Here is a 15,721-nt window from a genome sequence, read left to right as displayed (position 1 = left end):
TATTTAAATAAAGATTTACCATTTAATTCTTTCATCTTTTATTTCATAATGTTGGATTTATTCCACACCTTGCCTTTATGGTACCAAACTGAATACCAATGTGATTAGTGTTGTGTTACATGCTTTAATATATGTGCTGCTCATACCGGGTGAGAGCTGCTTCACACTTAACTGAGGAGGTGACAATCTTTGACTTAAAACAAAGCAACCACTCTGACAAGGCAGTGTAGTTAATGGAAGCATTTGACCATATGTGAAGGTAACGAAAGTCATTCCGTTCACTGTTGCCATGTGGTAAGAAGGTCATGAGTAAGTCTTTGCAATGAGAAACCCAATTTATTTTAATTCCCACTGTGACCCCTCACACAGGCATCGTCCAAGCTAGTAGTCTTTTATAGCACCATTAGCAGTAATCAAGGATGAGCTGGCCTGAGGTTGCTGTATGAATGTCTATTGATCTGTACATGTGCAGTAGGTTTTATAAATCTCGAACTGGGTGTACTGTAGAAGTGTAGAGCACCTGACTTACGGACAGCAAGACATACACGCATGATGTACATGCAGCTAACTTTTCTGGATATCACTTATTTAATCAGATTTCTAAAATATAATTATATGATGTTCTTGGAGCACATTCAATACATTAAAAATTGAAGACCAAGGTAGGAGAATATCCTGAAATGCAGGTACCTTCTCTGGATCTGTGGCACGGGCAGAAAATGTGATTTTGTCTGGACGAGTGAAGCTGAGACCATGTTTTAAACTGCAACCCCCTTACCAGAAACTCTCCCAACTGTTCCCTTTCACTCCAGGGCTAATTTTGACCTCCCTTGCTTTGAGATAAATCCAATAAAGGTGGCTAAAGTTGCAGATGTTCTGTGTGGCTCAGTTAGTGTATCTGAAAATACTAACATGGGGCTACAGATTAAGAGGAGGCACTGGCTGTTTTTTGATCTGAGTATCGCACCTGGATCCTCTGCTGAAATTGGCCAGTTACTTCCTTATCCTTTTTTTTTCCTTCCAACATATTTCATGCTATGTATTTCTGAGTACAGGTGTTTAGTTAGCACAGCTGTTAAGACTGAAAGCCATCAGGAGGAACACTGCATGGATGTAAATGTAGTGAACCGTCTTATAGCGAAAAGATGAATATAGCTAGCAATGTCACATCTGAAGTAGCTGCATTTTTAGCCTGTACTATGAAACTGCTTTCTAAGATCATTTAGGCAGGTGACAGTCTGATTCAGTAAGACTATGGCTTGAGGAGCAGTGGATGCTGTAGGAGAAGTGTGAAAGGCAATGGTGAGCTCATATGGCAGAAATGTGCACAGTGCTCTCCTGTTCTGTGCTCAGCCCTTGCTCCAGCCAGTGTTGTCAGTCACTTTCCTTTCATGACAGATATCAGTCTGGCACTTGTTGAATGGAAAGGGAAACCAAGTCAAAGAAGAACTGCAGTCTCTTCTTTCAGTTTATTTGATGATGGTACATTAGGTAAAATTCTTTACAGTAATGAATACATGATTGAGTCCAAAGCTTTTCCTTTAAGAGAAGCGTCTTCATTACCATTCATGGACCTTTGATATAATTGCTTGTGTAGGGTTTGCACGTGATGCGTTATCTGGTTTGGAAAAAAATACTTAGCAGATGTGGTGATTTTACACACTGGAAATAATCATTTAAGACTCAAGGGAAGCTATTCACAATGTTGGAGTGGTGGGAAGATAGTAGAAACTTCTGTTAAAATAGTTATGGCTCTTTCCTCTTTTAAAGCACCATTAAAAGAAGGATCTCAGTATTTCCTAGCATGATCCATCACAAGCTGACTTGTCTGCCTAGGATTTTCCCAAATGTCTTCCTAGTTAGATAAAAGATGTGCATGAACGTGCAGAATGATTTGGCTGTTTTGTCTGAATGATGACAATTTGTAGAAAGCTGAATTTGCCACATTCCTAGCTGAACTGGGAGTTCAATGTTGTTCCTTATACTTTCTTAATTTGTTAGGGTACTTTACATTCATGGGGCAGAAAAGCTGGATTTTATCCTCCATGTTGACCTATTCAGAAACTTAGCATGCATGGATATTTAAAAAAATATATAGGAAAAAATGAATGATTTCTTAAATATGCAGTCCTGGGACTAATTAATCCACTAGCAGCGCTGTAACCCCAAGCTTCAGAGTCTGGGTGTCATTGTCCCAAAAACTGGTATCAGTGTACTTGTAACGGCATGATTTCAGAAACATGTAGTGCTGACTCTTAACTTCGCTACCTGTGGGTTTTACAGGTATCATTGGTAGGAGCAATATGTGTCCAATGCATGTTGCATTACAAGATGTTGCTATTGGCGAATGACCCTGCTTGTGAGTTTGTTTTTTCAAAGGTTCATTTTTACATGCACAGATTGATGTCAGTGGTGCACACCATGATGTTACAGGAAAAAAAAAAAATAATATTCCTACTTACAGTAAGTGATATAATATTCCTACTTACAGTGTGCACCTTACGATATACACACATATAGCAAGTGTAAACCACATAAGCCAGGAGAATTATCTGTGTTTTTCAAGTAGGCATGTAAAGGACTCTCTGAAGAGTAGTTGTACAAGCTATGTGATGTAAGGGAAAGAAATGAAATGTAATCGTTATCCAAATACAGTGAATAAAGATAAGAGTTCTCCACAATTTATCTACCAAATGTGTGTCTCTGTCTAACACAGTGACTCTAATACCACAGTTGTTAATATTAAGTCTGTCCACATATTTTGTGCAAAATCTCTGTGGTGAGGCATTCATTGCGTTGAAAAGCTGACACAATGGAATGCTTTTTGTGCTGGCTCTGGACAAATTATAGCCCATTTTATCAGTTCCAAGGTCAGGAGTACTATCATGGCTCTTAAACTGTAGTGTAGTAAAATGGGCTCTATTGAACGTTCAAGGAACAGCTGTAAGTTTGCCTGATTACTGCAGCCAGGTATCTCCAGCAGCAGAGTTCTTTGTCTGAAGCCATTTCTCTTGTTTATAATTCTCATTTTTGCCGTAATTTCAGAATTGACTTTCACTGCAATATATGTGGAGTTGTAGAGCTCAGACATATTTTCAAGGCACACAGTAGCCATTGTAAATATGTCAGAGTAGAAATGCTTTAATTGCTGATTTCAGCTCTAGTACTAGTTTAAGCACAAGCCAAAGGGCACTGTTATTAAACACCTTGTACTGTGTTTCTTTCCCTATGATTCTTGTAGACCAATTCGTTTTTTCAAATGAGAAAACATACGCCCTTTCACACAAAGCTTGAACTAGATATGCATGGACTTGATACCTCCCTTTCCTTCTCCAACTTCTCTAGTCTTAACACTAGCCTTCCTTTTCAAAAAAAACCCAAGACATGAAAAGTTATCTTTATGCCCTGCATGCCTGCACTGGTGTGGGAATATTAATTTTCCTGTGACTAAAAATCATCAGATTATTTTGCCATCTTGGCCTCTGTGAAATGCAGAACAATAATTTAATGAAATTCAGATTCTCGTTTTTTTTCCTCATAAAAACAGTGGTACTCTCCAGGATCCCCTTTTTTTCTCATAGTATACAGTCTAAAGCTCCTGATATCCCCTTTTGTGCCTAAGGAAGCTTCCTTGCCCATTTTGCTCTTTCTCTTCTCCCCTTTTATATAGCAGTTCATCAGCATTGCTTTTTGATTAGCAAAGTGGGTAATTTTAATAACATCCCTCTGCCCCCAAACTTGTACCTTTCATTTTTCAGTTCACCCTCTTGAGTTCGTGACCACCTGCAGCCATCTCATTGATTCACTGGTATGACTTTTGCTCTTTGGGCGCAGGGGAAGAAATACGGGTGGCTTTCTCTTACCTGCCCAGGGGCAACACCACACATAGGAATCAAAGAATGCAGAGTATATATATATATATATATATATAGTTCTATAGAGTAAAAGGGTGGTGAAAAAACAAATAAAGGCGATGTCTCTTTGTAAGATTAGTTCTGTGTGTGTTTAGGTGATATGATGTGTTTTATTGACTTACTGTCTTAGTCTGACTTCTGAAACTTGCTGTATTATTAAGTAGTCATGGATAATGTTGAAATGGGTACTGCAACTGTGGTAACCCTATTTTTAGCCTTGTTCTTTTAACTGTTTAGGAACACTGGCATAGTCTACCTTTCTGTAGAGAGATAAGCTGTTAAAACATTTTTTCCTTTCCTTTTCAGGGAGTAATATGTGGGAGGCTGTGGACTATTTGCTTCCGACATAGGAACAGCACTGGGTTGGGAATCTGCACTCCTGAGAGAATGCTGGGAATCTGCAGAGGGCGACGGAAATTCCTGGCTGCCTCTCTGACCGTCCTTTTTGTCCCAGCCATTACGTGGATTTATCTGTTTGCTGGGAGTTTTGAAGGTAGGAGGGAAATAATGGCTGGGGGTGGGGTGTTGAATGATATGTATCAGAGCAGACAAATGCAGATCAGTCATCATTGATTTTATTTAAATAAATCCAGTTTGGCTTGCATAGGAAATAGTTCCCAAAGTGCAGATTTCAACAAAGGACCTTCCTTACCATGTTATCACTTCTGAGGAGGATGTAGTTGCTGTCCCCAGTTATTTGATATTCCTCTCATCTTTGAACTTTTTGAAAGTACAACAAACCCCCCCACACCTTACTCCTTTCTTCTCTGTGTTTTCTGATTTTTAAAAGTTGATCTATCCTATGCCCTGTAAGATTTTACTTTTAATTAAAATCAACGTCTCATTTCAGATCTGCCCTTAATATTATTTAAAAGTGTTTAAAAAGGCATCTGTATGTCTTATGGGCACTCTTTACACAACTCTTGTTTTTATGGACCTGTGTGTTAGACCTTACATGTATGGCTGACAGGGGCCAGTGAGTCTGATTTTGGGACATGAGTACCAGTACACGTCAGGGAAGTGTGTGTCTGGCGTGGTTCTTTGCATAGTGGGCTCTGCTAGGTAATGGTCACTCAGCTGCAGGCTTTCTCTTGTCCTGTGGTCCAGTGTGCTGCTTCTCACTGGGCCAGGGAACACACAGTGGTACCTAGTTTGTGGAGTGCCAGGCAGTGGTGTGACTCTGTTCTGTGAGGTGTAAATGTAGTAGCAAAGAATTCTGTGAAATGTTTTATGGGCTCCTGGTTTAGTTATATAAATGCCTACATGGCCCAAACCTGCAAACACATGAGGCTCTTTTCTTGCCTCTGTGTGAAGATTATTAGTTCGGGCCACTGCCTCTATGCTTATTGTGCTAGAAGGCTGCACACAGAAAATCAATGAATACCTACGTGAAATCTCTTTATATAAAATCAGTTTGAATCCCTATCCTTCTGGGTGGTGGTGGGTTGCTATAGCCGGAATATCTTTCTGTCCTTTCTTCAGGTGGAGATCCTCAAGTTTATAGGTACATTGACTTGAAGCTATATAACTAGCACTTTTTATAATCAGAGTTGGATTAACCACTACTTTGCCTTTTAAATTGTCTGTCTATCATCTGATGAATTTTTTTTCTGGCCTTAAAGGAGTTCAGCAGTGATACTTCAGTTAGGTGAGGTTAGAAGATGCTGGATATCCTATTTTTTGTTACTTGGTAGCTTTCTTTTTTTTTTTTTTTTTTTATTGAGATGGAGCATTTTATGTTTGGCAATAAGTGTGTTATTTTGGCAAGAGCAAAAAAAGCTGTTCAGCCTTTGTAGTTATCTTAGCACGAGGAAAGGCGTTTCAGCCTTTTAAAAACCATTCAAACACTAGTTTACAGTCTGATAATTTTAAAAAGGCATTGTTTAAAATGTCAAGCTTCTTTTATGTAACCTTGGCTGACGAATTTGTGCTTTGTTTGAAAACAAAATTGGGATTCCAAGTTCAATTACAAGTAAGAACATGTAAAGATTTTCAGTGTGTATTACATACATTTCTGAATAAGTTACATGCCAGGTACAAATATTTGCTTATGCAAATTTATTTGGTTACTTAAAACTCTGCCTTAATGGGCAGTAACTCTATGAGCTTATTCTAGAACGAAACACTTATGGGATTCATGTTAAATTGGAAATATGACGGGTGCTGGCTGCATACTTGAAAACTAATGGTCTGACAGGCAGAACAGTACTGATTTTGTTTGATTTTTAAAAGCTGAGCAAATGCAGGCCTCACCTTTTTGCTTTTAGAATAATATTATGCTGCCTTGTCATAATGACTATTTTAATTGTGTCCACAATTGATAATGGCATGCTGCTTTAAATTCTTGTGTGTGTAGAATCCTTTGTTTTTACAGAGAGCTCAATACAAATTTTGAAATTTGCTGCTACATGGTATTTGAAGTGACTTAAAGCTCTCAGTGTGAATTCATCTTAAATGCAAACCAGGGAGCAAAGCCCATTACCTATTAAGAAGCCTTGCACTGGAAAAGGACTGGAAATTATATAAAGTTAGTAACTCTTTCTGTTATTTTTCTGTATCTGTTTTCTTTTTCTTTTAATTTTTGGATGGGGCATGATTTAATCTTTGTTGGTTAAAAACTAAGGTCAGTTAAAATATTTATTTAACCGAATAATAGCTAGCATTTTCCTTAACTTGTAGGTATTATGGGCAGAGAGTTAAAGCCATTTTGTCATTTTATCTGACTTCTTGTTTTGTACTCCACTATGGTTCACACAATTTAGTTATGCTTTAAGCTCTCTGTGTATAGTTGAGTAAAAAAAAAAAAATAGATGTCCCACAACAGCTTTGTGCCTTGATTTGAAACCAGCAGGAGTGGAGAGTCCTCTCTGTCTTCTGGCACTAGTTTCTTTGGTTAATCACAGACAGTGCCAGAAGTTTTCATTTCAGTTCATCTGGTTTTAGATTCAAGTAAACGGTTCTTGTTATACTTTTCTCCACTGAGTTAAAGAAATTGTCAGTACCTGGTATCTTCATAGACTCACTTAATTATTCAGGGTGGAAGAGACCTCAGGAGTTCCCTGGTTAAACTCCTGCTCAAATCAGGGTGGGTTTTGGGATCACGCAAGATTTCTTAGACCTTTATCCAGTCGTGTCTTGAAAACCTCCAAGGATAGAGACTACATGGCCTGTCTAGGCAACTTGTGCCACTGCTTGACTGTCCTCAGGTAGAAGAGTTTCTCCTTATATCTAGGTTGAACCTCCCTTGCTTCAATTTATGTCTGATGTCACTCATCGCCTCACCATGTATTGCTGTGAAGAGCCTGGCTCTGTCTTCTTGCAACTTGCTTGTAGGTACTGGGTAGCTGCTGGTAAGTCCCACAGAGCCTTCTCTTCTCCAGGCTGAACAATCCCAGGGCAAGCACTTCAGCCCCTGTACAACTTGATAGCCCTACACTGAACTTCATCAATGTCGTTCTTATATTTGGGACCCCAAACTGGACACAGTGTTCCAGATGTGGTCTAATGAGTACCAAGTAAAGGAGAATGGTCGCTTCCCTCAGTCTATTTGCTATGTTCCTGTTGATACAGCCCAGGATGCCATTGGCCTTCGTGACTGTCCAGGCATGCTGCTGGCTCGTGTTCAATGTTTTGTACACCAGGACTACGGGTCTTTCCCAGCAGGACGAGTTAACAGCCTAGTTACGAGTGGGCTAGTCCTTCCTAGGTACAGGGCTTTGCTTTGTTCATTCCTCCAGCCTGTCTAGGTCACCCTGGGTGGCACCCTTGCCTGTGAGTGTATTGACTGCAACCCCCAGGCTTGGTGTCATTTGCAATCTTGATATGGGTGAATTCTCCTTTAAGTCATTGATAAAAAAATTGAAAAGGACTGGTTACCGAATACACGCTGAGGAACTCCACATGTTACTGACTTCCAGACAGAGGATGAACGAGTAACCATGACACTTTGAGCCCAACATTCCAGCTAGATTTTCACCCATCTAGTAGTCCACACATATAGACTGTAAAATCCCAATTTGAATACAGGGATGCTGTGGGAGACCATACTGAAAGCTGTGCTAAATTCAAGGGAGATCACATCTACTGGTCATCTCTTATTCACAGGTCTAGTGATTTCATCACAGAAGGTAGGCAGGTTGGTCAAGCATGATTTACCCTTGGTGAATCCATGCTAGTTATTCCCCTGTCAGGCCTGGGTATGTTTCCCTTTGGAGGTACTTATATGTAGTAGTCAGATCACCTCTCAGTCTTTTTTTCACTAAGCTAAAAAGGTTGAACTAGCTGAGCTGTCATAGCAAAAAATGTTGTGCTCTTTTTTTTGTATTCTTTTGCAGTTTTTTGTTTGTTTGTGTGTATGTTTCAGGGCTCCAGAATCAAGTGTCTCTCCTCACTACCGATATCTGCAGTGCTGTGTCCTAAAATTACGTGTTCTTGATGTAATTAGGAATTACATTACTCATCCATGTGTTTATATCTAAGAACCTAAGTTATTCATTTGCCATAGCATAGCAGTGGGATCACATTTAGAAACCCTTTATAAGCTCTTTGTTAGTGAATCTGTGATATTAAATATGCCCTAATGTAATCAGTTCCCATGTTCTGCTTTTTAGATAGTTTGCAATTCTATAGGACAGAATTTTGTTTCATTTGGGGTTTTGTTTCTCTTGTCAGAAAGTACGTTGCAGCCTGCTACTTCACAGCTGCCACTCAAACACTGCCAATAAGACCCTTCCCTTGGAATATTCATTGGAGGTGGCATTACCCAGGCTGTGACAGCAACAGCTACTAAAAGCCTCATTAATCATGTATAAATGTCTATTAAGGTTATGAACTAGAATATTAAAGAGGTTTTTGAATATTTTATAGCCTTTGAACGTACCTGGTTACTGTTGTTGTTTTTAATAATGCACAAGGACAGCATAATTTCACTTATCAGTTACTTTGAATGAAAAAGCTAATTGTTCCAACATTCTTGAATTACATTCAAAAGGCAAGGTAATAGAGTAGGAAGGGTGGAGTGCATTTAAAACAGGGAAGAGGAAATAATCATATAAAATATGATGAATTTTCATTAGAAAGAAAATAGCAATTTCACTAACCAACAGTAGCTCAGAAATAAAATAATTTTCCAGGCTATATGCAGCAGTTTCCTATCCTTTACCATGAAGGTCATGTAAAATGGAGGCTTGGAACTGTAACTTGACACATGCTCTCTAGATTACTGATTCCTCAAAAAAGTGTCCACTGTGGCTACGTGGCCTCAGCAGATTCGCAGTCACCTCCATTTCAACAGGATGAAAGTACACTTGAGTTACCAGTTTCTGCGTGGTGGACCCACTTGAGGTTGAAAGCCATACAGTGTCTGTGTAGGGCTCCTGTGTAGAACCTATTTCACAGGAAGGGAAGAGTCTGTAGTGTAGCCTTAAGACGAAAACTTGATAAGTTGTGTCAGTTCATGTAGGGAGTCTGAGAGAGAGCAGGAAGCTAACAGTTTTTTTCTTAACTGCCAGGGTAACATTTTAAAAACAGAGCCTGCCTTCTTTCCTGGGACTTGCTTTCCTCAGTTGTCCTCTTTTCACTCCAGTGTTGGGCAACTATCATTCTCTGACAGTACATTTTAGTCCAAGTAGTCTGTAGAGACATGATTGAAGCCAGAGTTGGGCAAACACCTCATAAAGTACAATAAAGTGAAATGAAGGAAGGCTGCAAATATTCATCGTAGTATTTAAATGGATTCACTTTGATGCTGTTCACACTCTTTTTGTGTATGCTTTCCATAAATATTCTAGTGAATATGTTAATTGGGAAGACTGTCTACAGAAACAATGAATATCCAGTTTTAATATTCATGGGAAGCAGATTTTGAAATCATATTTGTGAATACTTGAATCAGAAAACTGATTCTGGGAGTTCAGCTTTATCCAGTTAAGTGCCAAAAGTTTATCACATGATCTGTGTGCGTGATGAAAACTGCCTGAATTTTTAATGCTTGCAATGAGTTGTTCATAGGAAGAGGCAAACAAATAATTAATTGCTAAAATGTCTATCAGACACTTGCAACTGATGAACAAACATCAGAAAATAATCCCTTCACAGACAATGTAATCAGAAAGGGGCAAAATCTGAAATGGCTTTTTTCATTACGATTCATTCAGTTTGCCTGAATTTTATCTGCTGTTCATCTCAACAGGATTAAACAAGAAAATTTAATCCAGTGTCCATTTAAAATAGACGTTTTGACCTCTATTGATCCTGTCTTTTTAACAAAGTTCTGAGAAAAGAGGTCCTGTAAGGGTGCCTCTGCATGTAATAGGGATGTTACAGTGATGGGTGCCAGAACAGGTTTACAGGATATGGGTTTTAGTTAAGATTGGCTTCATAGCAACCTCTTCATAAAAGCCACTTCTGTGTACATTTCCATTCTGGAGTAAATACTGGTGGTTTACTGCTCTGTTTTTATTTTTTTTAGGAGATACGCTGAGAATTGTCACTTAAGCACCTCTGTCTCAGCCGTAATCCAGATACTTTCTTAAGTATGTCTGCAGTTTTTACTTGGGGATCCTACAAGAATAAAATCAGTCATGATAGTAAAGACCTCAGGCTTATGTCAAGTTTTGTTGCTTTATCCTGGAAAACTTGTCTTTCTATGAAACCCCTGTGATTTGGATATACAGAGTATTGATGAAATTTGGTTGAAGTATGCGGTTGACCAGAAGGTCCCTGCTGTGAAAGCTGAGTCTGATTCTCTGCTCGTCATCTTTAGCTTGCAAGTCACTATCCCCACAATTAGATTTTGTTTTACAGACATGAGAACCCTTATCTGTCCATCATCTAAGGAAATAAAATTAAGAAGCGAGTATGAAAAAATAAAGAGTTTTACTCCTGGTTATATAAAGAAACAGGCTGCTTGTGAGCAGTGACTGGAAATTTGAAGTAGTTTCTGTGGCAAAACAAGAATGGCCTTAGAGAAAGAATGTGAACCACAATACAACATGGTCATGAGAAGCTTCTGGGGGTCAAACTGTGGAGTTAGTGAGGACCACGGTTTTTTTTTCTTCTCAACCACTCTTTCAATTAAACTAAATACTTATGATCGTGCCATACAATTTTATCCTTAACTAATAAGGTCCACCTTAACACCTAAGTACTGATGTCAGTGCTGTTTCTTCCTTAGCTTCCCAGGAATTCATATCCTTAAAACGATATATTATCGTCTCAGGAAATGCCATGAATCCTGTAATGACCACTTCTTTTGTCAGTGTGTTGTGCCAAATGAAAGCAAGTCCACATTGCTCTTTTGAATTCCAGTACAGGACGCGCTCTTTTCTCTTCCTCTTTTTGTTCTCTTTTGGTGTTCTCATTTTTTTAAGTACATGCTTATTCTTTCATAAAAGTAAAGTAAGCTGTAGGCTTACCTTCTTTCCTCTCTATGCATCTCTTGATTGGATGGAATTTTTTATGTTTCTAAACACATATCTACCAGTTTTATCTTGGCTTTCTTTTTCTAGTCAGCTCTTAGTTTGTAATTTCTGGCAGAAACATAAAGATCAGAATGAAAAGGAATTCTTTGAGCAGAAATAAGTTACTGGCTTCTTTGGAACAGCAGCTTACGCTGAGTATAATCTGTGGGATTTCTCACGGTTTTTGTTTCATCCTTGTCTTCCTCATTCTTTGAGCAAACTTTTGGGAAAAATGCAGTCTATGAAAGTTGAATTACGCAAAGGCGAACAAATTCCTTCCAAGAAGAAGGGACATCTGGATGTCTAAATTTTTTTAGGGCTGCATGGAAGATTAGCAGTAGGAGTGCTGTTTCCTGACTATTCCTCTTTCTCTGTTTCAAAGATAGGTACTTGCTAACTTCATAGTAAATAAATGTTTTTCTGCAGAAAAACAGAAAAGCAAGATGAGCTCAAATGTCTTGTTTTTTTAAAAAAAACAAACCCCTAAGAAGTAGTGCTTGGCTTATTGAAATAAAATGTGTAGTTTATAAGTACACCAGACCTTCTTTGAGTGCTGGAACTAATGTAGCCTGACTTGCTGTGATTGATGTCATGCAGCTGATTGATGTTGAAGTTGCTTTTCCCACAATTAGGGCATTTATAAAATCTAGTTCCCATATGGATCTCCTGGTGTCTAAATAAATCTTGAGCTCATGCTGCAGTGTATTTCTCAATGGTAAAATGGATAGCATCTCTCATCTCTCTCTGTGTGTTCCTTACAACTGTAGAAGCTTCATTACCTCTGACTCCTTTCCCTCTAAGAATGTAATTTGAAATTAGCCAGTCAGCTCTGGGGGCAAACAAGCAAGCAGGTCAACAAATGTGTATGTACAGGATGAAAAAAATACCTGAAATATAAAAGATAGAAAGGAAATTTTAATATTTTGATTCTGGTGAATGTTTCAGTTAGCTCAGAACAATTAACTTACGATATTTGGTTTTTTTGGAGTTTTTGTGTTTAATATTTGTGGGTTTTTTTCAGATCAGGAAAAAGTTTGAAATCAGAATCTTTCTTGTTAGACAGCAAATTGCATCTGTAGTGTCTTCCAGTACTTTTGAAACTTACATTTTGAATATTTATTTAAATATGTATAATACCATAAGGAGAAGGAGTCAAGTTAAAAATAAATTCAAAGACGTACTTTACACATCATGTATGGTCATTCTTATGTTCTGCAGATAATGCTCTGGCATGGTTTAAGAAAAGCAACTGAGTGTGAAGGTTAATATTCTGATATTGGATGGATGTGGTTTAGATATGCTAGCTTAGGAATACCAGTATCTTCAACACATCTCTTTATTCCCTCTTTAGCCTTTTCAAGCGTTTTTCAGTCATGACAACCATTGGATTGTTCAGCTGAGTAGGTATTTCCCTCCCTTGAAGTTTTACCTCTCTTTAGTTGCTTTGCCTTCTGCAATTCTTGTTTTGAGACTTGAATCTAAGAGATTTTTTAAAATCTATCTTGTTATCCTTGGAGAATTGAGTGGAACGCACAGCTAACTTCAAATACATGGACTGACAGCAGTCATCTTGGTTCACTCAACTTTATAGATACCAACAAGGAAAAGTTGATGACCTGGAGAATTATATTTTTTTAGCCTGAGATTCTCTTCAAATTTAACAATGTTTAAGCCATTTGAGCTATTCTACTGTAATCATTTTTTCTAACCTGTAGCATGACTGTCCTTCTCCATAGTTCTGTGAAACATGACTCAAAGTCTGGGATGTAAAATTCAAGGTTTTAAACCTCCTTTTTTTTTTTCTTTATAATTCTGTTTAGTATTATATTCTGCTCAGTAATTAGGGGGGGAGAACTGAAAGTAGTGAAGTTAAAATTACAAAAAATGTTGGATTCATCACATTTTCCTAAGTTAAATTCACAATCCATGACAGAATGTGCTTCTGTTTGGTACATTTACTTTTAAAAAAAAAATTAAAGATAAGAACTTATGGGCCTAGTTAAAATATTTTACTGTCTAAATAAAGTGTTTTATAATGAGATACTTTTCCAGTGAGCTTGCAATAACAGGTCTATACCTATTCTAAAGAAGAGATGTGTGATCTGCTCTCTGCATACTGGTTCCTGAACTTCTGTAGATGCCCAATGAAGTCACCATCACCAACATATACTTTCAGACACCTGGAGTAGCTTACAAGATTGGATTTAACACATTAAGGTCACGAGTTGGAAAACTCAAAATGTGTATCTACAAAATAAACTGAAGATGTGACTGTAGTGCAGTCAGACCTGCTTGTGTTGGTTGTAATTGAGCAAGCACAGGTACTGTTAGGGGTAGAGACAGGCCAGTATGAGAAGCAGAAGCAGCCTAGTCATCCTGTACACTGTTTTCTAGGCTGAGAAGCCTGGACCCCTACATCTTCAAAGTGATTATTGTTCTTCCTAAGTAGATTAAAACTGGTGCGTCTACGGCTGTTGGTGCTACAATAGCATCTTCATTTGGCTCTCTAGATATGGGATTGAGGTTGTCATGGTGTACTTCAATATCAAAGAATGTTGCATAGCATTCATGTAATATATAGAGGATTATTTCTGAAGCTGAAATAAAGCCATAGCTAATAAGATAGAAATATTCTTATGTGCTGGAAAGGGCTTGACGAAATTGCTGGAATAAAAAACGTGAACGAGCTGTTTATTATGTGATTAAGTAGAGTAAAGAAAAAAACAATCCAAAAGCAGTTGTGTTCCTCCCCACCATTTTCTTCCTTTTCTATTTTTTCCTATTTTATCATTCATCTTTCCTTCTTCACATGTCAGTACATCTCTCCTAGAGCAGTTGCAGCAGTCTTTTGCTTAATTTGTGTTTCAAAATGGAATTGGCAGACAAATCTGTAGATTCTTCCCAAAAAATCACACAGAATAGCTACTGATGTTAGCTTGTGAAGATTTGTAGATTTTTACAATCAGAGGGACTGTTAACAATCAGTGTCCGTAATATCTTGCATAGTGCAGGCTGTATTATATTGTAGAGTTGATAGAATAATACTGGCTGGTAATTCCTGCATCTGACCCATGTCTTCTAGATACAACAAAACTTTCCTTCTAGCCGGATTTCTGAACTTGACTTTAAAGCTGGCAGAGGATTCTAGCACATCTCTGAATAAATTATTCCACCTTATTAAAAAATACATGCTTTAATCCTTGTCCAGATTTTTCTGGCTTCAAGGTGGGAAGTGAAAGATGAGAGGTAGATGAGGAAAAAAATAATTTAAAAATGATTATTTTAACAGTTTTGGTTTCATGTAAAATAAGCTATCATGATTGTGAGATATTGCAGTACATAAAGTGCACTGCAAGAAATATCACCTTGAGAACCATAGAAGAGAATGGTACAATTACCAAAACATATGGCTGTTCAAAAAAAGAGATAAATTTGTAGGATAATTACTAACCTTACCATACATAATAGAAACTAGGTATGAGGATGATCAGTTGCCATCCCAGGCCAGAAAAGCTAATTTCCCAAGCAGGTTCTTTGTTTTGGGCTCCAGGTTACCGTAGCTTTTCAGTTGTGAAAAATAACCCTTCAGAAAGGGTCAAGTCAAACACAGTCTCAGCTGCAAGTTAAGATGGTTCATTAAATTTAGGAAACAAGATTTGAGCCCTAATTTGGCAACCAATTATTCATGAGATCAAGGCTTATAAACTTATATTTTATTGATCTTGTAATCTCAATTCTCCAAATAAAACATAAAACCACTGTACAGTGTTTACAAGTTACCTTTACAGCATTAAGAAATGAAGGATTTCTCTTTCATTTTTTTCATTCAGTAAGGCATTTCATTCAGTAAGGCGTTCAGTATTCTAGAATCATATTGAACTAATACCACAGCTTTAATATTTCACAATCAGTAAATTTCCTGCCTGTCATTGGATTTAATTTAACCTAACTCAGTGATTTTGCTTGTTAACTTTAGCAGGAATAATGTTTTCAGATGAATGAGTGCTATAAAAGTCTGCTTTTTATTCTCTACTAATCAAACTATTATAATGTGTATCCCAAGTGATCTACACGGACTTTAACAGAGGTTTCTTTTGGTCTGAAAATGTAATACACACAGAATGTTTTCTAGGAGTATTAACTATAATGGATTTAGCTATTTCACCTCTTGCTTCAGTGCTTTACAAGCACAAGGGTATAAGGTAAAAATCTCAACAGAGAGGTTACGTTTTGTAGAATATTCTTAGGAACCAAGTATAAAAATCTGTCTGCACAGCTACACGTAATTATTGGTTTCCAAGGAACTCCAACTAACTCTCTTTAAAGCTTTGCCAATATACACAGAGG

General features: G+C 37.7%; 1 protein-coding gene across 3 annotated transcripts in view; it reads left to right on the top strand.

The window, feature by feature from the left end:
* Nucleotides 1-4,301: 4,301 nt before the first annotated feature.
* Nucleotides 4,302-15,721, top strand: part of LARGE1 (LARGE xylosyl- and glucuronyltransferase 1) — a gene marked incomplete at its 5' end in the record, with an annotated part of 198,380 nt that continues 186,960 nt past the window's right edge. For all 3 annotated transcript variants that reach the window (XM_082311169.1, XM_082311170.1, XM_082311168.1), the window contains one exon: nucleotides 4,302-4,407. In XM_082311169.1, coding sequence (XP_082167295.1) covers nucleotides 4,302-4,407 — 106 coding nt within the window. The remainder of the gene's footprint in view (nucleotides 4,408-15,721) is intronic.

The sequence above is a fragment of the Platalea leucorodia genome (assembly GCF_965183815.1).
Source record: "Platalea leucorodia genome assembly, chromosome: 4".
Lineage (NCBI taxonomy): Eukaryota > Metazoa > Chordata > Aves > Pelecaniformes > Threskiornithidae > Platalea > Platalea leucorodia.
The sequence above is the reverse complement of the archived record's forward strand: the minus strand, read 5'-3'. Positions and strand labels throughout refer to the sequence as shown.